The sequence below is a fragment of the Periplaneta americana genome, chromosome 4 (genome assembly GCF_040183065.1).
Source record: "Periplaneta americana isolate PAMFEO1 chromosome 4, P.americana_PAMFEO1_priV1, whole genome shotgun sequence".
NCBI classification, from domain to species: domain Eukaryota; kingdom Metazoa; phylum Arthropoda; class Insecta; order Blattodea; family Blattidae; genus Periplaneta; species Periplaneta americana.
Window position 1 is genome coordinate 8,733,299 of NC_091120.1, and position 26,127 is coordinate 8,759,425.

Below are 26,127 nucleotides of genomic sequence, written 5' to 3' on the forward strand. Positions count from 1 at the left end.
GAAATCAGAGTGCACTTGCAAGAAATACACATTATCACGGCAATTTCACGGCTTCAACGACACCTAACTTCATTGTCGCAGGTGTTTAAATACATTCAGTTTTGGTTCTACGAAATCAGAGTGCACTTGCAAGAAGTATACATTGTCACATCAATTTCATGGCTTCAACAATACCTAACTTCATTGTCGCAGCTGTTTAAATACATTCAGTTTTGGTTCTACGAAATCAGAGTGCACTTGCAAGAAATATGCATTGTCACAGCTATTTCACGGATTCAACGACCCTAACTTCATTGTCGCAAATGTTTAAATACATTCAGTTTTGGTTCTATGAAATCAGAGTGCACTTGCAAGAAATACACATTGTCACAGCAATTTCACGGCTTCAACGATACCTAACTTCATTGTCGCAAGTGTTTAAATACATTCAGTTTTGGTTCTACGAAATCAGAGTGCACTTGCAAGAAGTATGCATTGTCACAGCTATTTCACGGATTCAACGACCCTAACTTCATTGTCGCAAATGTTTAAATACATTCAGTTTTGGTTCTATGAAATCAGAGTGCACTTGCAAGAAATACACATTGTCACAGCAATTTCACGGCTTCAACGATACCTAACTTCATTGTCGCAAGTGTTTAAATACATTCAGTTTTGGTTCTACGAAATCAGAGTGCACTTGCAAGAAATACACATTGTCACAGCAATTTCACGGCTTCAACGATACCTAACTTCATTGTCGCAAGTGTTTAAATACATTCAGTTTTGGTTCTACGAAATCAGAATGAATTGGAAGAAATACACATTATCACAGCAATTTCACGGCTTCAACGACACCTAACTTCATTGTCGCATTCATTAAGTTTTGGGTCTACGAAACCAATACGCACTATTATCTGTGCATTTTGAACTGGCGGATCAAGGTCACATACAAACGTACAACAGTACAAACCATGCACGAGTTACTGAACTTAAAACTGTGAACTGGTAATTCTGGCTGTCCCAGCTGACTTTAGTTGAGGAGAATGGTCAAGCAGACGTGATAAATGCAGTCCATTGCTTGGCCTTGAGCGAGCAGTTCGAAATACACAGATAACAATAGGAATTATCCATTGTCGCAACAATCTCATGACCTCAACATTGGTTTTATATTTTATTTGTTGGAAATTATTCTCATTTTTATCAAAGAGAAATTGTGAAATTAGTTAATAAATTGGTAAAATAAGGGCAAAATGTTGAATATGCATTTAAATATGCAACATAAAGAAGTACAACGTACATGCATATAAGGGGAGAGGATGGTATTTTTTTTAACTTTTTTCCTATTACTACTACTACGATGGCATCACAGCCCAAAGTCGAGCCTTAGCCTCCTCAATTTTCTTCCTCCAACTGTCCCTGTCCTGTGCTAATCTCCTCCAGGCAGTTGTTCCGAGATAGTCCTGAGAATCGATCGTTACCGCATCTATGCATCTATTTTTGGGTCTTCCAATTGGTCTTTTACCATGTATTTTCCCTTCTAAGATCTTCTTTGGTATTCTGTTCCCTTCCATCCGATAGACATGTCCGGCCCATTCAAGCCTCCTTAATTTGATTAAAGTAACAATATCGAAACTTCTATATAACTTATATAGCTCGTTATTATAACGTATTCTCCACTGCATATTTTCTTGCACCGGTCCAAAAATTCTTCTGAATATTTTGCGTTCAAATATACCTAGTTTAGCTTCTGTCTCCTTAGATAATGTCCAAGTTTCGCTTGCATAACAGAGAATACTTCTAATAATTGTTTTGTATATTTTAAGTTTCGTTTCCTTGTGCACACAGTTAGATTTCAATATTGCGCTTAATGCAAAATAGGCTTATTGGCTGCAGTCATTCGACTCTGTACTTCAATTAATTCGTTATTGTTACTTGTCATTACTGTTCCAAACTTTTTTCCTATTTGGTGTAAAATGTTAATTTTTTGTATGTAGAGAGCTCATTGCTGTGGCAACTCAACCAAATAAAAATATATATATATAAAAAAAAAGAAAATTTGGGTACCCAAATTTGAAAAAAATATGCCCAATGCAGGATTGTACTAAAACCGATATATCTAAACCGTTTTTAAAGATAGATTCAAACAGTGTTTTGCAATGTATTTGCAAAAGCATGTTCTACAAACTGTCTTTAACAGAATTTTGATATTAGTCCCAACGTTTGTAAAATAAACAATTAAAATTCAATAACAATTTTCCGATTTCCTTTCTTGCAAACATACAGACGTATTTTTAAAATGAAATCAATTAACAAAATTCTGTTACAGGGAAAAGTTTCCTAATAGTCTAAGGAATGTATGTTCTAAATTTCATGCATGTATCTTTAATAGTTCAGAAATTATATCCATTTTTGTCTGGCAATGTAGCAAAAAAAAAATGAAGTTACTGGAAACCTATAAAAGCGGGCGTGTGATTTAAAAATCCATAGCGCAGGAAGTTTAAAAATGACGTCTCAACATTCGATAAGGGCACAAATACCCACAAAATGTTATGCTATTCATTCCACACATATCACAGAGTATTTTAAAGATTTTTTTGAAAATTTATCCATTTTTCACCAAAAAATGCCATCCTCTTCTCTTAAAGGGGGAAAAAATCCTCGAAATATGCATTTATGCAAAATAAAGTTGGCTTCATTCGAACGTAAGAACCATGATCGGTAAAGATTCAATTTTACTTTCACATTATGCCAAATCAATAGAAACATGCCGCTGAATTAAGTCCCGCGATGTAGTTATCAGATATTCAAAACTTACGTCGAAAGAAGTGATGGAGACCTCGGGGTCCGTATCAGCTAAAAGATTCTCAAGGAACTCCAAAGTCAAGTTGTGCGGTGCTTGGGCAGTCATTGCTCGAAGTGTACGACTGTGTAGACGTCCTCCCGGTAGCCCTCCACTTGCGCGATTACACTCCGAGCACGATGGGCCGCCCGGACCAGACCAAATAGCACAGGAAGACGACACTTTATAAACGTCAATTCGAAGCAGGGGTAAGACCACAAAGGAATTTTCTGTCATGCTGGGGAATAGAATCGAGGGAGAGACTCCCCCCATCGGGAGGGATAAGAAAACAACAGTGATTTATGGCATTTTAATTTAATGACGTATAATGGGAAACACTTCAGTAGAGTTAGTAAATCGTTGTCGTTAGTTCGATGTCATGCTCATAATTAAGACGTGATTGGTGAAAAAATTACCATTATCACAACCACCATTATTATTATTATTATTATTATTATTATTATTATTGGCGGCCGGGTAGCTCAGTTGGTAGAGCAGCTGGTTACGGACTGGAAGGTCCGGGGTTCGATCCCAGGTGGTGACAGGATTTTTTCTCGTTGCCAAACTTTCAGAACGGCCCCGAGGTTCACTCAGCCTCCTATAAAATTGAGTACCGGGGCTTTTCCGGGGGTAAAAGGCGGTCAGAGCGTGGTGCCGACCATACCACCTCATTCTAGTGCCGAGGTCATGGAAAGCATGGGGCTCTACCTCCATACCTCCCAAGTGCCTTCATGGCATGTTACGGGGATACCTTTACCTTTTTTACCTTTTATTGTTATTATTATTATTATTATTATTATTATTATTATTATTGTTGTTGAGGGAGGTGGGATATGATGGTAGAGACTGGATTAATCTTGCCCAGGATAGGGATCGATAGCGGGCTTATGTGAGGTTGGCAATGGACCTCCAAGTTCTCTAAAAGCCATTTGTAAGTATGCAAGTAGGCTAAGTCGTTGTTGTTGTTGTTGTTAAACCGCAAACTTTCGCTATGATAGAAACTCAAATATCAACAGTAGGCCTAACTAAAAATGAACAGAAGGAAGACCATAGTGTTGATTAAGACTTTCCAATAATATGAACAATGCCTTAGATTCTAATTTTATTTTCATATTTCATGTTTTTAGTACAGTATATGTAATGTACACAAACCAGAGATTTCAGTGCGACAGATAAAATTTATTCGGATCTAATAATGTATTTAAATCTAGTGTTCCTGCTCGTCTAAACAATATTTCCAAATGTTATGTTCCAAACATTATATGAAAATCTGATACTCCTTATGTCGTAGGTGTAATGTGTCCAAAAACTGAATTCGTATTTCTGGTGCAATAGGATGCAATGCATCCTTGTAGCTACTGGTAAAATATATGCAAAATATAGATTTCTGATGTTCCTGGTAAGATACTCGTAGATGTAACGTGCACTCTCGTGGATGCAATATACACATTCGTAGAAACAACGTACATACTCGTAGAAGCAATGTACACACTCGTAGAAACAAAGTACACACTCGTAGAAACAAAGTACACACTCGTAGAAACAAAGTACACATTCGTAGAAACAAAGTACACACTCGTAGAAACAAAGTACACATTCGTAGAAACAAAGTACACACTCGTAGAAACAAAGTACACACTCGTAGAAACAAAGTACACATTCGTAGAAACAAAGTACACAGTCGTAGAAACAAAGTACACACTTGTATAAACAAAGTACACACTCGTAGAAACAAAGTACACATTCGTAGAAACAAAGTACACACTCGTAGAAACAAAGTACTCATTCGTAGAAACAAAGTACACATTCGTAGAAACAAAGTACACATTCGTAGAAACAAAGTACACACTCGTAGAAACAAAGTACACACTCGTAGAAACAAAGCACACACTCGTAGAAACAAAGTACACATTCGTAGAAACAAAGTACACATTCGTAGAAACAAAGTACACACTCGTAGAAACAAAGTACACACTTGTATAAACAAAGTACACACTCGTAGAAACAAAGTACACACTCGTAGAAATAAAGTATACACTCGTAAGAACAAAGTACACACTCGTAGAAACAAAGTACACACTCGTAGAAACAAAGCACACACTCCTAGAAACAAAGCACACACTCGTAGAAACAATGTATACTCGTAGAAACAAAGTACACACTCGTAGAAACAAAGCACACACTCCTAGAAACAAAGCACACACTCGTAGAAACAATGTATACTCGTAGAAACAAAGTACACACTCGTAGAAACAAAGCACACACTCCTAGAAACAAAGCACACACTCGTAGAAACAATGTATACTCGTAGAAACAAAGCACACACTCCTAGAAACAAAGCACACACTCGTAGAAACAATGTATACTCGTAGAAACAAAGTACACACTCGTAGAAACAAAGCACACACTCCTAGAAACAAAGCACACACTCCTAGAAACAAAGCACACACTCGTAGAAACAATGTATACTCGTAGAAACAAAGTACACACTCGTAGAAACAAAGTATACTCGTAGAAACAAAGCACACACTCCTAGAAACAAAGCACACACTCGTAGAAACAATGTATACTCGTAGAAACAAAGTACACACTCGTAGAAACAAAGTACACACTCGTAGAAACAAAGCACACACTCGTAGAAACAATGTATACTCGTAGAAACAAAGTACACACTCGTAGAAACAAAGTACACACTCGTAGAAACAATGTACACATTCGTAGGTGTAATGTATGAAGGTCAGATGAAACTTAAAAAATAGATGCAATGTATCCAGATTTGATGCTACTGCTAAGATATTGACAATGTATCCAGATCTGATGCTACTGATAAGATATGAAGAGTCCACTGCAAGAATGATGGATGTCACTTTCTTGTCGAAAATGAACCAAGACTGTCAATGCATAGCTTAAGACATATAGACTGTACATACAGAGTTATATGGCATTAACACATAGTCATTGTCCAGTAATGATCGGAAAATCACAGTTAAGCTTTGAGCGCTAAGCATTTCAAACTTTCAATTGCTTCTCCTGCAAAATGTATTTCAAGTGACATCCATCATTCTTGCAGTGGACACTTCATATATGCAGCAATTTGTAGCTTGCTATTACATTAAAATTAAGTTATGTTTTTATTATCAGCGTCACCAGTGTGCCGGACTTTTGTCCCGCAGGAGATCTTTTACTTGTCAGTAAATCTGCTGACATGAGCCTGTCGCATTTAAGTAGGCCTACAATTAAATGCCATTGACCTGGGCCGAGATCGAATTCGCAACCTCAGGCACAGCACTATACCGACTGTGCCACCCAGGGCGACAGCTTGCTATTATAAAGTTGTGATATTTAAAGCATAATACCATTCTCAGTTTACGATTTATTTTCAGAATAAGCGAATAAAATCTGACCAAGACACCGATCCCATTTTCATCTAGAAAGAATAGCTACTGTGGCCATATTCCTTTTCGCCTCAACACACATTGTGTGGCAGTTAATTCATAACGCATATCCAGAGGAAGGAATCCTTCGGTCCCCATCACATGACTTCCACACATTAACACTGAATGAATGAGATGAGGTTGTGTTGTCTCGGATAACCTATGACTGTTGTGTTTGAAGTACGTTATATGCTCCTGTTCTCGTACCAACAAGCGTTTATACAGGGTGATTCTCGAGGATTTTACCGCCAGTTACGGAGTTTATTTCCGAAGAGATTCAGAGCAAAATATGTCATGTAAACATTTGTCCCAATCTCAATATTTTCAAAGTTACACTAATTTGAAGTTGTTATAAAATACATTTTTTCTTTAGTTTTAAGAGTAAAAGAATATTACAAATAGAGAACGAACTATTCAGAAGTTTCATTTCTTTGATTTACTAGTGTTCTGAAGCTAAAAATGTGTTGTCAGTTGCTTTGTACAGATTTTGTTTTTCAATTTTTAACTAAAAATGACATCATTCTTACGCACTTATCACAAAAATTGTTACAAATCATAAGACTTTAGAAACTTGATTCTTTACAGTTTAGTCCACACCTGTGGAGTAACGGTTAGCGCGTCTAGCTGCGAAACCAGGTGGCCCGGGTTCGATTCCCGGTCGGGGCATGTTACCTGGTTGAGGTTTTTTTCCGGGATTTCCCCTCAACCCAATATGAATAAATGCTGGGTAACTTTCGATATTGGATCCCGGACTCATTTCACTGGCATTATCACCGCCATCTCATTCAGACGCTAAATAACCTGAGATGTTGATAAAGCGACGTAAAATAATCCACTAAAATAAAAAAAATTGCAATTTAATTATGCATCGTAATGTACAGTCTTGAAGAATTTAGAAGAGTGACGTAATTTGTAACAATTGATGTGATAAATGCGTAAGAAAATGTAATTTTGTAGTTAAGCATGGAAAAAAAAAAAACTGTACAAAGCAACTATGGAATTTACAACACAGTTTTAGCTTCAGAATACTAGCTAATTAAAGAAATGATACTCCTGAATAGTTTTTTCTTTATTTGTAATATTCTTTTATCCTTAAAACTCAAGAATAATGGCATTTTACAAACAACTTCAAATTAGTGTAACTCTGAAAATATTGAGATTAGGACAAATGTTTATATGACATTTTTTGCTCAGAATGTCTTCGTAAATAAGCTCCGTAAATAAGGACGGTAAATCCTCGTGATTCACCTTGTATTGCATCGTATATAACTGCTAAAATAATTAAAAGCTGGTAATTTTAGGTTAGTTTTTGGAAAAAAAAAAGAAATCTTTATCAGATCATTCACTCACTTGTGTGTCTATTAGGTCGAGTAACAACTTTTATATTTGTGGACCGATTTTGAGAAATATGACCGCCGTAACTCAGTTTTCAGGATATGTTTTGCCCCAACCGTCTCGCCGATCTTGAGGCAAATACTAAATGAGGCAGTAGAGCAAGTGGACAGCTTCAAATACTTGGAGTGTACTATAAGCAGTAACATGAACTGCAACCAGGAAGTCAAAAGGAGAATACCAAAGGCAAAATAAGGTTTTAGTAGAAAAAGGAACATCTGCGGACCTCTGGAAAAAGAACTAAGGAAGATACTAGTGAAGTGCTTTATGTGGAGTGTGGCACTGCAGACACATGGACATTACGACAAAGTGAAGAGAAGCGACTAGAAACATTTGAAACGTGGATATGGAGAAGTATGGAGTATGTGAAATGGACAGACAGAATAAAAAATGAAGCTGTGTTGGAAAAAGTGGATGATGAAAGAATAATGCTGAAACTGGCCAGGAAGAAAAAAAGAAATTGGCTGGATCACTGACTGAGAAGAAACTTTATACTGAAGGATGCACTGGAAGGAATGGTGAACGAGAGAAGAGTTCGGGGCAGAATAAGATATCAGATGATAGACGACATTAAGATGAATGGATCATATGAGGAGACAAAGAGGAAGACAGAAAATAGGAAAGAGTGGAGAATGATGGGTTTGAAGTGAAATACCTGCCACTTGGCAGAGCACTATATATCCTATGTATTTAAGTAGTTGCGTAATGAATGTATTTACAACATCTATATTACTTACTTACAAATGGCTTTTAAGGAACCCGAAGGTTCATTGCCGCCCTCACATAAGCCCGCCATCGGTCCCTATCCTGTGCAAGATTAATCCAGTCTCTATCATCATATCCCACCTCCCTCAAATCCATTTTAATAATATCCTCCCATCTACGTCTCGGCCTCCCTATAGGTCTTTTTCCCTCCGGCCTTCCAACTAACACACTATATGCATTTCTAGATTCGCCCATACGTGCTACATGCCCTGCCCATCTCAAACGTCTGGATTTAATGTTCCTAATTATGTCAGGTGAAGAATACAATGCGTGCAGTTGTGTGTTGTGTAACTTTCTCCATTCTCCTGTAACTTCATCTCTCTTAGCCCCAAATATTTTCCTAAGCACCTTATTCTCAAACACCCTTAATCTCTGTTCCTCTCTCAAAGTGAGAGTCCAAGTTTCACAACCATAAAGAAAAACCGGTAATATAACTGATTTATAAATTCTAACTTTCAGATTTTTGGACAGCAGACTGGATGATAAGAGCTTCTCAACCGAATAATAACACGTATTTCCCATATTTATTCTGCGTTTAATTTCCTCCCGAGTGTCATTTATATTTGTCACTGTTGCTTCAAGATATTTGAATTTTTCCACCTCTTCGAAGGATAAATCTCCAATTTTTATATTTTCATTTCGTACAATATTCTGGTCACGAGACATAATCATATACTTAGTCTTTTCGGGATTTACTTCCAAACCGATCGCTTTACTTTAGTGATGTAAAGTCCCATTACGTAATCAAAGTGGATAAAATACTTTAACAGGTTTGTTATCTGGAGTACCATTACTGACCTAGCTCATAAACACGCTATGCAACTCTGGCAGCATCCTGATTTAAATGAGTTTAAAGAACTAATGAATTTCTTCAATGTTATCGGTTCTTTCTCGAGTGTTCATTCCAGAAGGCTATACATTGAAATGTGTCCTATTTTAGCACTATAAACATTGAGACAAAAGCTGCAAATCCTCCCTTTCTTCCACTTTCTCACGAGAAAATCCAATACGAATCTTAAGAATTTTATGCAGTAAGTCCCTCGTGAATCTTTGCTTCTATTGTGCAAGTTCCAAACTTGGTATCGATTTGCCTTTCAGCGTCTCGCCTTATTGCTGTTAATTGAATTCCATTTATATTCGTCCAGGTGTTTCATCCGCTTAAGGGGGAGAAGGATTTCCAAGCAGTCTTATTGTTTTGTGTTATAACTGTGGAAGTCTCGAAATCTGAAAGTAATCTTTATCCCTGTTGATTCAATTACTTGTTCTGACGGTTCTTTATAAAACGTGTTTCAACTATTTCGTCGTTTGAAGCAGCGCTAATGACGGGGAGTACTAAGGAATTGAGTGTACAAGCTGTGTCTTCGGTTTCCAAGGAAACATGAATAGAGAGAGATAAATTGTTTAAGAGATGGGGAAGCTGCGTTCTTCCGATGTCTGAGTTTCAATAGAGGCAACTTTTAAACTGTTTTCCCAAAAGGAAAAGAAAAAGCTTTCAGAGTAGTCATTTCCACTATTGTACGAAGAATGATCAGCCACTGAATGTTGAGCGGTTGGCAACTTTCAGCGTCGGATGTGAACAGCGAAAGAACAAAAATAGTGAATACGCATTCAAACCCCAATGAAAGCAAGAAGCGAACCAACGACGTGGATGAGTCGTAATTAAATGTCATGATTGTTCATAAAAACGAAAATAGGGCTATTCAGGAGCTCGGGGTTTAGATAAACTGGAAGCTTTCGTGGCTGTCACAATTTCACTGAGTCAAACACCTGCATAAGTCTGGTATAACAGGTTAGCCTTTCTGAAAGTATAGTAGATATCTCTAAATGGTGAGATATCATGGCCATGGGTGGACAACTCGTGCTCTCAAAGTGTCAACACAATCTCAATGCAGGTAGAACGGACTCTGTACTAGCTGTATTGTTTGTGTGCGGTTTTTTCAAGACACAAGTTCGATCGCGTCTGCAGTAAGTGGCGGCTCGTTTTAAGTGAAAAACAATATAATTCACAGATCATTTCCCTTTAGTTACGAGTAAAAAGAGAATTTTTTATTATGAACAGAGGTAAAGCTTGTATTCTATTACACTTTCTTACGCATGGCATTTTATGTTACAAATAAACAGTGAAGGTTTTAGTAAAGAAATACTTTCTGCATCTGCTTTAGAACAGCTAAAGGTAAAAATGAGATATCAACAAGGTGAGGTCCACACCTGTGGAGTAACGGTCAGCGCGTCTAGCCGCGAAACCAGGTGGCCCGGGTTCGAATCCCGGTCGGGGCAAGTTATCTGGTTGAGGTTTTTTCCGGGGTTTTTCCTCAACCCAATACGAGCAAATGCTGGGTAACTTTCGGTGTTGGACCCCGGACTCATTTCACCGGCATTATCACCTTCATATCATTCAGACGCTAAATAACCTAGATGTTGATACAGCGTCGTAAAATAACCCAATAAAATAAAAAAAAATAAACAAGGTGAGACTGATATCAAATATCATTAGCACGTTGTGCGTGCGAGTTACAGAATTGTAAGACATATAATCAAATAGCTAAGAACATTTATGGAAAAATTTGAAATGTGGTAGTATCATGTAGAACATAGACAACTTCACTTTCATTGACTATAAACTATCTTGAAGAGTGATAAAATCTTCTTATCAAATATAAGACCCTACTTCAAGACCTACAGCAGAATTCACTGCTAAGTTTGGAGAAACAGTGACAATTGACAAGGAATATAAATTTTTCTGAAATCTTTTTGGCTTACGCCTATAGAAAATCCTGAAAGTTTATAGCTTGAATTGATAAATCTACAGAATAGCACGCCACTCAGATTCCAGCAAAATCAGGAATCGAACTGTTCGTAATGTTGCCTGAGTAGAATTTCCACATATACTCTTTGCTTCCATATATACTGTATGTGCTTGAGGCAAAGTTTAATACAAGAAAGAAGTGTAAAAGCTCTCAAAATAAAGAAAGAGCTCAGAAGTAAGCTTATTTCATCTGCCGTGACATGTAAAAAATACTTCCTTGAATTTGTTATTATTTGCGAATACAGACTATTACCTTTCTGAAAACAGAGGAATACTCTAGACTTCTAAATTCTAGCGCTCTACGTTTCAAATAAAACATATAATAAGAAATATTAACAAATAGTTAATAATAAATAAGTGTTGCAGCTATATTTGTTGTATCTTGAAAAGGTTGTATTCAGTTTGTGTTTCCAGTACTAAACTAATCTACAAAGATAGAAAATAATATAATTTTGTTATGTGTTCAGGTATAGTCTGTCTAAAATTACTATAATTATTGTACCATGCGTCATTCTGAAATTCAAATCATGGAATAGATATCACGACCACGCACCGTGGCTTTTGCAACAAAACTACAAACAACTTGTAACTGCTGCGGCTGGCTCCGTCTGCCTTTCTCTCTTTCAAGGTTTTTTTTAGCACTTTGGGAGCACGAGTTGCCCATCCATTATCATGGCCATTACGAAGAAATGGTGGAAGGGAAAATCTTACCATGTGCCTTGCTGGATTACATAGCACGTACACACATACAGAGTGGCCATATAATTGATAAAATTAGTTGCGTCTGTGTGGTCTTCTACCCAGACGGCCTGGGTTCGATGTCCGGCCTGGTCATGATGGTTTCTGGTGGAGAAAGTAGACGTTGGAAAAGACTTTTCCCGGGATATTCCCGTTTTCCTCTACCAATACACTTCACCTTCGTCTCATTTGATAACTAGATCAAGGACCTCTAGAATGGGCATATAGGATAGTAGTTAAATATAACATTTGGGTTGCATTAAAAAAGTATTGATTATTCAATCTATCTTGAATAAGATGCAAATAATTGCAATCAGTTTCGACATGATATTTAGATATATATTATCCTTATTTTTAACTGAAACCAAAAATAGGTATATCGCTGATAATAATAAAATTGAATTGTATATTGAAGTACTTAAAACACTTGAGGGGTTAGGTACAGCTTACAGCAGTAAAATTTTGGAAATATTCAACATTTTTTTTCCTCCGTTACTGTATCCTGTACAATAATGAAAATTACTACGTGTAAAACACTATCCTTCTGCTATAAAATATTTTTACGATTTAAAAAAGTTATTTATATATATATTTTTTTCAAACTTCAAAATGGTGGCAGTTCACTGTGTAGTGATGAAGCGTTTCCCTCATAACTAAAAAACTATCCAAGATTCTTTAATGAAATTTTTTGTGTGTATTTATGCATGTCATATCTACAATATGATGCAAGATCACGTCTCTATCTTTGATAGGTTGTCTAATAAAAAATAAATTCATTTCAAAAATTGGTCAAATATAAGTATTTTCTTCTTACTCACTTACTTACAAATGGCTTTTAAGGAACCCGAAGGTTCATTGCCGCCCTCACATAAGCCCGCCATCGGTCCCTATCCAAGCAAGATTAATCCAGTCTCTATCATCATACCCCACCTCCCTCAAATCCATTTTAATATTATCCTCCCATCTACGTCTCGGCCTCCCTAAAGGTCTTTTTCCCTCCGGTCTCCCAACTAACACTCTATATGCATTTCTGGATTCGCCCATATGTGCTACATGCCCTGCCCATCTCAAACGTCTGGATTTTAAGTTCCTAATTATGTTAGGTGGAGAATACAATGCGTGCAGTTCTGTGTTGTGTAACTTTCTCCATTCTCCTGTAGCTTCATCCCGCTTAGCCCCAAATATTTTCCTAAGCACCTTATTCTCAAACACCCTTAACCTATGTTCCTCTCTCAGAGTGAGAGTCCAAGTTTCACAACCATACAGAACAACCGGTAATATAACTGTTTTATAAATTCTAACTTTCAGATTTTTGGACAGCAGACTGGATGATAAGAGCTTCTCAACCGAATAATAACACGCATTTCCCATATTTATTCTGCGTTTAATTTCATCCCGAGTGTCATTTATATTTGCTATTGTTGCTCCAAGGCATTTGAATTTTTCCACCTCTTCGAAGGATAAATCTCCAATTTTTATATTTCCATTTCGTACAATATTCTGGTCACGAGACATAATCATATACGTCGTCTTTTCGGGATTTACTTCCAAACCGATCGCTTTACTTGCTTCAAGTAAAATTTCCGTGTTTTCCCTAATCGTTTGTGTATTTTCTCCTAACATATTCACGTCATCTGCATAGACAAGAAGCTGATGTAACCCGTTCAATTCCAAACCCTGCCTGTTATCCTGAACTTTCCTAATGGCATATTCTAGAGCGAAGTTAAAAAGCAAAGGCGATAGTGCATCTCCCTGTTTTAGCCCGCAGTGAATTGGAAAAGCATCAGATAGAAACTGGCCTATACGGACTCTGCTGTATGTTTCACTGAGACACACAAAAAAAATTATCAAGGAATGTAGTTGAAAGAGCATGCTATTGTAAACACGAGTTTCAGCAATAACATAAAAGAGAGAGAACATGAAAAAGTTAACAAGTTTATGAGTTATGAGGGAAATGTTTCATCACTACACAGTGAACTGCCACCATTTTGAATTTTGAAAAAAAAAATACATATTTTTTTTAATCGTGAAAATATTTTTTTTTCATATAGCAGAAGGACAGTGTTTTATCCATACCAATTTCAATCCGTCAGAATGCTTCCTACGAGGTTTATGAGGAGGTTGGTTGCGTCTCTTCTGATGGCTCTACTAGACGTGCTGATATCATCATAATTGATCGGCAGAAGGATAAGGGTGTCATTCTTGATCCCACAATCCGTTTCGAGATGCATGAGCAACAGCCACAAGAGGTGTGTCGTGAAAAACAAGTCATATATGAGCCTTGTTGTCAGCATCTTGGAGCACAATACCACATCACACATTGGACAGTTTTTGGGCTCATGTTCGGTGTCCGTGGCACGATCCCACGAGAAACTTTAAATCAACTTAAACAATATAACATTTCTGATGCAACGATTGATGCCATAGGATCTCATGTGTTAAAATCATTCTTAGCTATAATTAGTAATCATTTGTACCCAAGAAACTTTTATTGTAAATGATTTCCTATGTTTACTTATCATTTATCTTACTGTTGTTATACATCTTGATTACACAACTTTTAACACTGTATTACTTCGGAATACGTATGATAAAAACTGTGTTAAATTTTAACGTACCTTGTTAACATGTTTCGACCTAATTTCGGTCATCTTCGGAACTGGTCGTTGTTGGTCTTGGCGCCTCTTGTTTCCTGTGTGGTTGCGTTCGTAGTATAGAGTCAAAGAGTGTATGTGTTTTGAAATTGAGTTGTGTGTTGAGAATGTCGTTGGGGTGTGTTTTCGTGTGTGTGTAGATTTCATATTGTTCTAGTGTGTTGAGTTTCTGACTTTTTGGTTGGATGTGCAGTATTTCCCTGTCTGTGTTGATGTCTCTGTAGGTGTGGTTGGCATTTGTGATGTGTTCTGCATATGTGGAGGTGTTTTGTAATTTTTTATGGCTGTGATGTGTTCTTTGTAACGTGTTTGAAATGATCTGCTGTCTGTCCTATGTTTTACTCTTTTACTGTTTTTTTTCTTTCAAATTGTCACATAATTGTTTTTAATCATTGTTCATTGTGAATTGATTAGTAGGCCGATCTATCGAACCCTTACTTAGGGCGGCTTTTTTTTTTTAAGATAATAAATACAGTAGCGTGCAAATTAATCCGAACACGACATATGTTTACATTTTCTGTCATTGTTGGCCTCACAGCTGCTCATACCGCTTTAATTTGACATCTGTAGTACGTGTAATTCCATTGTTGAAGGTCTGTCATCATTTTTTTTTATAATATGTGACATTTTGCCTGTCGTTTTGTACTTATAAGCATTTCAGTTGTGTTGAAGACTTAATACTGCAATCCTGTGTACATTCTGTCGTCTTCACAAAAGGATACAACTCCACAAAAACGGTCTAAAATTATAACATTAGCAGAGCATTCTTCTATGACACAGAGGCAAATTGCTGCAGACTGTCACATCGGTTTGGCTACTGTTAATTCGATCATAAAACGATACAGGAAGACTGGATCCATCACGCCCAAGAAAAAAGGAAACTTTGGCCGGAAAAGGAAGACTTCACCTGCAGATGATCGCTTAATTGTCAGGAAAAGTACATGAAATCCTAGACTAACTGCTTTCGACTTAACCCGCGAGTTAATGGCTACCACTGGGGCGAATATTCACGTCACAACAGTGCGGCATAGGCTTTTGGAAGCTGGACGAAGGGCTCGTAAACCTATTAAGAAGCAACTGCTAACCCCTATTATGTGCAAAAAACGCTTAATGTGGGCAAAATTACATCAACACTGGACAGTGAATGACTGGAAGAATGTACTCTTTCCCGATGAGTCTCATTTCGAGGTCCACGGCCACCGTGTTTCTTACGTACGGAAAGGATCCGAAAAAGTAACAGCAGCTCATCTCCAACAAGCACCCAAATACCTCCCTAAAGTAATGTTTTGGGGTTGTTTTACACATGAAGGGCCTGGAGCATTAATACCTATCAAGGGAATGATGAATTCTGACAAATATATTCACTTATTGGAAACCAGAATCGTAGCCCAGCTGCAAAAATCATTTCCGGATGGCAGAGGTGTGTTCCAACAAGACCTGGCACCATGCCATACGTCTCGAAAAACTACAGAATTCTTCAACAAGAAGAATATTCAGGTACTCCCCTGGCCAGGCAACTCACCCGACATCAACCCCATTGAGAACTTGTGGTCAATTTGCGAAAAAAGAATGCAAAAAATGGATTGTTCTACAAAGGAGAAGATGATTTCTGCCCTCATTGGTGTATGGTTTCGCGATGAAGAAATGAAGAATATTTGTGGGAAATTAGTGGAATCCATGCCAAAGCGTCTCAGAGCTGTTATTAGGAACAAGGGAGGCCACATAGATTACTGAGGCATGTCTTAGATCCTTTTTTTTTATCCCGTTTGAGTGTTTTTGCATAAGTAATTACGTTGTTCGGATTAATTTGCACGCTACTGTAAGACACAATAATGGAGGAAAAAAATGTTGAATATTTCCAAAAATTTTACTGCTGTAAGCTGTACCTAACCCCTTAATGGGAAATTAGGCCTATGTTAATCTTGAGACACCGATCCTTTGAATTTCTACGTCCGAAATATGTGGTATTATTAATATTAATATTATTGTTATTATTATTATTACTGATATTATTACTATTATTATTATTATTATTATTATTATTATTATTATTAAGTAATTGGAAGCACAGATCAACTCACATGATTCTAAATGCAAAGAGATGGTGCAGTTTAGGAGTGTACATATTTTCCACATGACAGACAGTACGTGGCAAGGGTGTGATCGATCATTCCCTCTCCCCACAGGAGCCCATTACTCTTCGTCCTGAACTCATTCATTCGGTTGATTGCACCAACAGACTCTCTTACCAAAATTGATGCAATTACACTTCTCTAACTAAGCAATTTAATTCTTGTTTCGTCACTTCCTTTCACGAGCCTAGTTCGCTGTTAGCAGATAACGACCTGATTAGCCTTCGACGCATTTTCCAACAAAATCGTACAATTACGCAACTGCTGTGTAGTGGGTTTCACAAAACAGCCACAAGTCCAGCTGGTTACGATTTTTATACTCTACCTTTTAGAGTTATTCGAGAATTTTCATTCTCTGCTAGGGTCGCTGGGGAGTATTCTAAATAAACGAAATTAAAATAAAATTAAACTGTACAAAATAAACGCAAAAATGTAGTCATTAAGAATCTCTTAATAGACTAAGTTAATTTTTAGTCAATAAATTTCATACCCAAGTGCAGATGTATCGAATGATTCTTCTACGTCGAGCGCGGTTTATCCAAAACATGTGTGACAGCGACGTGAGATTCGAACTCACGACCAGCGTCCCGCAAGAAAGCAGATCGCGCGGAGCACGGTGGAATGGCGCGCGGCGAAGAGGGGAAAGGGCCAACGCGGCGAGAGAGTGGAGCGAGAGTGCGCGCGCATCTGGTGCTGGTAGAGAGGAGAGGGCTCTGGCTTTTTCTGGAGTGCCATCTCTAGAGACGCGTGGAACCTTCGAGGCTACGTCGCTGTGGTTATAAATTACGGACGCGAAGGAACGACAGCAGTTTTCAGTTGATTAGTCAGCCGGTCAGTGAGAAAGCCAGAGCAAGCAAGCCAGTCTTGTGTACCGGAGTTTGACTCGAGTGTGCGTCCGCAACTGTGCCAGCATCCGAAGGCCTGAGTTCGAGTGCAGTGGACCGCAGTTGGAGGGACCTGAGTTCGAGTGCAGTGGACCGCAGTTGGAGGGACCCGAGTTCGAGTACAGTGAACTGTCTCTGAAGGTCTGTGGTTCAAGATACTGTGAACTCGAGTGACTGAGATAGAAGAACTGTGAACTGAGAACTGGTAGTTCTGATTTGTAAATAGTGCTTTGTAAATATTAGTGAAGATTAACAGTTCATTGTTGTGCGTAATAGTCCAAGTAAATTGTCATTGTCGTCGGTGGAGTGCTATAACGAATACTGTGTTGAGTGAAGATCCAATTGTTGACGAGAGCGTTTAAGGTGAATTGTAGAAAGGAATTATTATTGTGACGAATAAATTACATTGTTGTTACTAATAAAATTCACACGTTTCACAGCAACAGCGATACTTCATTTTCTTTATCAAGTTGTGAAAAATGCGTGTTTATAGATAGCATAGGGCCTATACTTTCTTAATGGCTTTTAAGGAACCCGGAGGTTCATTGCCGCCCCCACATAAGCTCGCCATTGGTCCCTATCCTGAGCAAGATCAATCCAGTCTCTACCATCATATCCCACCTCCCTCAAATCCATTTTAATATTATCTTCCCATCTACGTCTCGGCCTCCCCAAAGGTCTTTTTCCCTCCGGCCTCCCAACTAACATTCTATATGCATTTCTGGATTCGCCCATACGTGCTACATGCCCTGCCCATCTCAAACGTCTGGATTTAATGTTCCTAATTACGTCAGGTGAAGAATATAATGCGTGCAGTTCTGTGTTGTGTAACTTTCTCCATTCTCCTGTAACTTCATCCCTCTTAGCCCCAAATGTTTTCCTAAGCTCCTTATTCTCAAACACCCTTAACCTATGTTCCTCTGTCAAATTGAGAGTACAAATTTCACAACCATAAAGAACAACCAGTAATATAACTGTTTTATAAATTCTAACTTTCAGATTTTTTGACAGTAGATTGAATGATAGAAGCTTCTCAACCGAGTAATAACAGGCATTTCCCATATTTATTCTGTGTTTAATTTCCTCCCGAGTATCATTTATATTTGTTACTGTTGCTCCAAGATATTTGAACTTCTCCACCTCTTCAAAAGATAAATTTCCAATTTTTATATTTCCATTTCGTACAATATTCCCGTCACGAGAGACAATCATATACTTTGTCTTTTCGGGATTTACTTCCAAATCTATCGCTTTACTTGCTTCAAGTAAAATTCCCGTGTTTTCCCTAATCGTTTGTGGATTTTCTCCTAACATATTCACGTCATCCGCATAGACAAGCAGCTGATTTAACCCGTTCAATTCCAAACCCTATCTGTATAGGGTCTATAGTATGTATAATTCAGTACTATAATTCGCAATATGATAAAAAAACCTGAAGTAAATTGGAAATATAGATATGGTGTTAATACTGAACAAACAAGGAAACATTCACATGGGGGCAGATAAAAAAGATAATTTATTTCTTCCAAAATGTTAGTAATGACAAAACAAGTGTTTATACAAATTTTGGCCAATCGACCACTATTACGAGACCGTCCAGAAAGTTATTTTCCCTAGGGCCGTTTACAGAAAGAAAACACAATTGCATGGAAAGGTTTATTGAAACAGATACAGCAATTGTTGCGCTATTTTTCAACATATCCCCCACTGTAACAGGGACATTTGTCATATCATGCGATCAATTTTTGTGTTCTTGTGTCGTAGAAGTCAGCCGCCTGGGATTGGAACCAGCATTTGACAGCCATCTGCACCTCTCTGTCGATCCCATGATATGACGAATGTTTTTTACAGCCTACGTAATTGCGGTTGAGTGGCCAACATTTATATAAGGGCTTCTTTTGACATTATTAACATGGTGAAAGAAAAAAAAAATTATCTGCCCCTATCAGAATGTTTGTTTGTAAGTTTATAGCCTACATAACCTACCTATTTGACTAGTTCTTTATAAACTTAGTTCAATATTTTAGAAACGTGTTAATGTCTTCAATTTGACTGAATAAATTTATGGCCTATGTGTATGAATTAATCAGCCTATATTATATTTGTATTTTATAATTTCGGGATATATATTTTTCACAAAATTTCACAATTTAATTGTCCTACTTTATTCACGTACGATATTATTCTTCTCTATGTTAATATCATATTATATAATTTCAATGTAGCTGTAATTTTAATTTTAGTTCCTATTTTATTTTATTTTATTTTCTATATTCCTCTTATATTAATATTATATCTGAACTGCAACCGAACATGAGCGCTGCTCATTCGGTCCTCAATTTTGTTAATATTATTGTATCCTCTTTTTATATTGATTGTATTATTTTATTTCTATTTCTCTTGTTGTAATTATATTCTGTATTCTGATGTATTATTCTGCATTATATGTTCTATTCTGTTTTATTATATAAATTTGTACTTGGCCCAGTAGCGGCCGGTGATCGAAATCCTCGGTGAGGCCAGATGCAACTAGTTTAAGTGCCTCCGATAGGAAATGTTTGTTTGTGATATTAATTATTATTGTTATTATATTATTAATATCATTATTACTATATTATTATTATTATTATTATTATTATTATTATTATTAGTCTATTATTATTAGCCTACTATTGATGAAAAATAATGTCATTCACCAAATAAGCTGTTATGCTGTGAGTTTCAATGATTGTTTCAGTGTGATAAAGCAACCCACATTATGTGTTGAAAATCCCCTCCTTTCTGTTCTTTTTATTTTTTTCCCTTGACAGCAACGAACAAGGCCAACAGAGAAGTTTATTTTGCACCACATTACCACTTAACCATCTATGTTGCCCATACCAGGATGCAATAGAAACTCGCGTTTTAAGATTATCTGTCAGAAAAATTGTCAGCGATGTCGTAGGTATCTCGGTAGGCTCTCTCTTTATTTAAAACTTCCTTTCTTTCAATATTATTTCTTCTCGAAAAAGGACACTCTAACAATGAATTAACTACACCAGCATTATTTCTGGCATTTGTTTCTGTTTATATTTTCCCGAAATACATAACAACATTGGTCCAGATTCACTACTGTACTACGAATTACAATAGTACAACACCCTCGCTTAAGTCATAAACTGAGACATAAGGGGAGGGAATAGTGTGGGTCTCTGCCTGCCAAAGAGCTGGAATTTGTGTTATGACCTATTTAGGAAGACAAGTCACCATTGCTATTCCCACCCCACTCTACCCTTGAGGCCGGCCCATGGATGTGAGGAGTGAAACCTGACCAGGCCACGAGGCCAGACGAATTGTGCCTCGGCTACAACGTTTTAAGCGCAAGCTCAAACCCCGCGAAAATACAGGAAATTCAGAAGACAGACCCGGCACGAACTATTCTGGCCTCGGGAACAAATTTTACTGCAAAACAGGTCTATATACATCACAACCAGACCCGGCACGAGCGATTCTGGCCTCAGGAGTAAATTTTACTGCAAAACAGGTCTATATACATCACAAAGTTTTAAAATGCTTCTACAGCGATATATGCTTCATTCAAATAACTAATACATTATATAAAAACACAAAATTTGATTTCAGTTAAGCCAAGTGACTGAGGCCCGGCCTCACTTGCCTCAGTCAATCAGCCGCCACTGACTTGGCCATGTTATAGCATCTTCCGATGCATTTTACATTTGAAATAAACATTTGATATTCACAAGTCAAAGTGATCACCATTATATTCTTTAGTGATATATTATAGTGTTGTGTAATCAAGATGTATGAATTAATTTGTATTAAATACGAAAACTTTTGACTTTCGCGACGCTTATTTTCAACATTTGTAACATTACCAACAGTTACTCGTTTCATTCTGCTTTCCGATTCTTCTGCTCGTATAATGATGTTAAACCACACTGTCATAAATTAGATGGCGTTACTTTTAACGTAAATCTTCAAAAGTATCCCGACTTTGCTATAACTCCACATAAATGATTAAACGAAATTGTGTGAAATGAGGTACGTTGACATTTTAACTGTAGGCGGATTAAATTTTGTAAATGTTACGGAAACTGGGAAAACCCTGTGAGAAAACATCATCTCCGGCCTTGTCCACAAGCATCTCCAGGACGACGGGCTCTAATAGGGTTACGATTATCCTGTTTGTATTTCTGAAGCTACATGGAACTTAGCTTGTTTTGAAACAGGACCTTTGTAGTAAGACAACAAACGCTGACAACGGACAAGCTGCCACGCCGCAGGCTGCTTCTGATCAACTGCCGTGTTTCACACAGCTTCAAAGATGCACGACCGTCTCAAAACATTAAAATTGAGACCATATTTATAGAACGAACAGTAAGTAATGTCGTTAATTTCAAGGGGTTATTCCTTGAGATATTTCAAACAAAAAAGGTTTAATACAATTTTACTCCTTTTTGCTCCCTTTTTGAGATAAAAATTGTAACATTTCATAGCGTGTTTTGGAAAAGCCATTGAATTAATTCCCAACGTGTTCCGTCAATTTAAGGGGAGAGGATGGTATTTTTTAAAACTTGTTTCATATTTGGTGTAAAATATTAATTTTTTGTGTGTAGAGAGCTCATAGCTGTGGCAACTCAACCAAATATAAATATTTTGAAAAAAAAAATATATCCAATGCAGGATTGTACTAAAACCGATATATCTAAACCGTTTTTAAAGATAGATTCAAACAGTTTTTTTGCAATGTATTTGCGAAAGCATGTTATACAAACGGTCTGTAACAGAATTTTGATATTAGTACCTATGTTTGTAAAATAAACAATTAAAATTTAATAACAATTTTCTGATTTCCTTTTTTTTGCTCGCAAACGGACATATTTTTTAAATGAAATCAATTAACAAAATTCTGTTACAGAGAAAAGTTTCCTAATAATCTAAAGAATGTGTGTTCTAAATTTCATGGATGTATCTTTAATAGTTCAGAAATTATATCCATTTTTGTCTGGCAATGTAGCAAAAAAAATGAAGTTACTGGAAACCGATAAAAGCGGGCGTGTGATTTAAAAATGCATAGCGCAGGAAGTTTAAAAATGACATTTCAACATCCGATAAGGGCACAAATACCCACAAAATGTAATGAAATGCATTCCACACATATCAAAGCGTATTTAAAAAAAAAAATTTTTTTTTGAAAATGTAATTTACTGGAACAACAATAAAAGTGGGTGAGTGATTAAAAAATCCATAACGCAGGAAGTTTAAAAATGGCGACTCAACATCCGATAAGGGCACAAATACCCACAAAATGTAATGCAATGCATTCCACACATATCAAAGGGTATTTTAAAGAAAAAAAATATATTTTTTTAAATGTAATTTACTGGAAACAACAATAAAAGTGGGCGAGTGATTAAAAAATCCATAACGCAGGAAGTTTAAAAATGGCGACTCAACATCCGATAAGGGCACAAATACCCACAAAATGTTATGCAATGCATTCCACACATATCAAAGGGTATTTTAAAGAAAAAAAAGTATTTTTTTTTGAAAATGTAATTTACTGGAAACAACAATAAAAGTGGGCGAGTGATTAAAAAATCCATAACGCAGGAAGTTTAAAAATGGCGACTCAACATCCGATAAGGGCACAAATACCCACAAAATGTAATGCAATGCAATCCACACATATCAAAGGGTATTTTAAAGAAAAAAATATATTTTTTTAAATGTAATTTACTGGAAACAACAATAAAAGTGGGCGAGTGATTAAAAAATCCATAACGCAGGAAGTTTAAAAATGGCGACTCAACATCCGATAAGGGCACAAATACCCACAAAATGTAATGCAATGCATTCCACACATATCAAAGGGTATTTTAAAGAAAAAAAATATATTTTTTTAAATGTAATTTACTGGAAACAACAATAAAAGTGGGCGAGTGATTAAAAAATCCATAACGCAGGAAGTTTAAAAATGGCGACTCAACATCCGATAAGGGCACAAATACCCACAAAATGTTATGCAATGCATTCCACACATATCAAAGGGTATTTTAAAGAAAAAAAAAAATTTTTTTTGAAAATGTAATTTACTGGAAACAACAATAAAAGTGGGCGCGTGATTAAAAAATCCATAACGCAGGAAGTTTAAAAATGGCGACTCAACATCCGATAAGGGCACAAATACCCACAAAATGTTATGCAATGCATTCCACACATATCAAAGGGTATTTTAAAGAAAAAAATATATTTTTTTTTGAAAATGTAATTTACTGGAAACAACAATAAAAGTGGGCGAGTGATTAAAAAATCCATAACGCAGGAATTTTAAAAATGGCGACTCAACATCCGATAAGGGCACAAATACCCACAAAATGTTATGCTATGCATTCCACACATACCACAGAGTTTTTTTAAAGAATTTTATTTTTTAAAATTTACTCATTTTTCACCAAAAAAATACCATCCTCTCCCCTTAATAGAGCAGTATCCTTATTATAATAGTAAATGACTGAAATAATTTAGTTTTTCCCTTCAAACATGCAGAAATATGAACAAAACGTAACATTTTAAAATTCATTTGCAGAACGAAAAGTTACATTCCTTCGGATCAAATTTCTGTACATTTAAGGGATTAGGTACAGCTTACAGCAGTAATTTTTTTAAATATTCAACATTTGTTTCCTCCATTACTATATCTTTTACACATACCAATTTTAATTATTGTACAACAATGTCCTTCTGCTATATGCAAAAATATTTTTACGATAAAAAAAAAATATATATTTTTTTTCCAAAATTCAAAACGGTGGCAGTTTACTGTGCAGTGATGAAGCGTTTCCCTCATAACACATAAACTTGTTAACTTTTTCATGTTCTCTCTCTTTTATTTTATTGCTGAAACTCATATTTACAATATCATGCTCTTTCAACTACATTCCCTAATAAATATATATATATTTTTATTTTGTGTTAGAAGAAAATACTGATATTTGACCATTTATTAAATTAATTTATTTTTTATCGACAATCTATCAAAGATAGAGAAGTGATCTTGCGTCATATTGTAGATATGACATGCATAAATACACACAAAAAATTTAATCACAGAATGTTGGATAGTGTTTGAGTTATGTGGGAAACGCTTGAACACTGCACAGTGAACTGAATTTTGAAAAAAAAAAAAAAAAAATGTAAATAATTTTTTTTTAAATCGTAAATATTTTTTTCATATAGCAGAAGGACTGTGTATTATACATATTAATTTTCATTATTGTACAAGATACAATAACCCCTTAAAGCAGGCATGTCAATAATTGATGCCCACAGGAGAAAGCGCGCGCTTTAGAGCCCAGGAGAGTCTGAGCGCTTTACAGCGGAAAGGAAAGAGACAGACGAAAGAGTTGGTATATGCCGCTTGGTCGAGCTATATTCAGGGATGGCCAGCACTGATTCAATAGATAAAGGGAAGAGAACTTCTTAAAACTGTATCCATGTTAATTTTTAGATTTGCCTGAGAAGTATAACTGCATTATAAGATATAAGTTTTAATTTTAATGCTCATTTTCCACAAGTTTGATTTTTTAATTTTCTCAACTTTTCGTATAGAAAAGTGAAATTTTCAGGTATAGGCCTATTTATTTAGTAGCCTTACAGAATGTTTTCGTAAATCTAATATACCGTATATACGTATTACTGAAGATAGTGTATTGAGAATTTTGAAAATATTCGCATGGAAATTGTTTGTAAGGAAATGAATTAAAAAAGCAACTACTGTTGCATCATAAGCAAAAGATACGTGCCCATGTGTTGTAAAAATGTCAGCTCTATATCTTAAGCAGATTTCGAGAAAATAATTTAATATTCTGATGATAGGAAGTTGCTCACAAATATCACCTTAAAAGTATAATGCGATAAGAGTTTTGTTATGTAATATTAGTTACACTTAAAACAGATACAGTACCTATGTAACTTTGCTTTGTACTGTAATATTGTTTTGATTAGTTTATTGTTTACTTTTGTAAGACCAAAGATACCATCAATATAAATTCCAATTTATCATGTCATACTCAATCTCTTTCTTTGGAATATCACTTTATGAATGATGTGTTTCATCCACTTAATACAGTATAATATTATACTACTATGGAATTTAAATGAATATTCCTTCTTAACTCTCTATTATGTTATTAAGATTTAAAACACAAGTGCAATATTAAGAAATCAGTGTTAGTACTTTTGTTTTACAGACAATATAGATAATATTAAACAGAAAGAAGCCATATAAAAATAACGACATAAAATTTCACGTTCCGTTTGAAGTTTGTGCACCACTGTTTTCTTAATCCAACAGGTTGCTTATTCATATACACAACCCTTCCTCTTTCCATACTTAGCGCTTGCTGCCAGCGCATGACGTCAAGATCAGAAAAATGCGTTTGCTTTGACATCACTGCCTTAAAGGATAAAATTAAAATTATTTCAATCATTTATCATCA

General features: G+C 36.2%; 1 protein-coding gene across 2 annotated transcripts in view; it reads right to left on the minus strand.

Annotated features, from left to right (window-relative positions):
• Positions 1-26,127, minus strand: part of LOC138697516 (uncharacterized) — a 54,740-nt gene that overhangs the window by 24,465 nt on the left and 4,148 nt on the right. Inside the window, exon 1 of one of the 2 annotated variants that reach the window (XM_069822819.1) lies at positions 2,798-2,950. The exons of the other annotated variant lie outside the window; for it this stretch is intronic. Coding sequence (XP_069678920.1) covers positions 2,798-2,890 — 93 coding nt within the window. The 5' untranslated portion in view covers positions 2,891-2,950. Of the gene's footprint in view, positions 1-2,797; positions 2,951-26,127 lie in introns of those variants that run through there. 2 annotated transcript variants of the gene reach the window in all.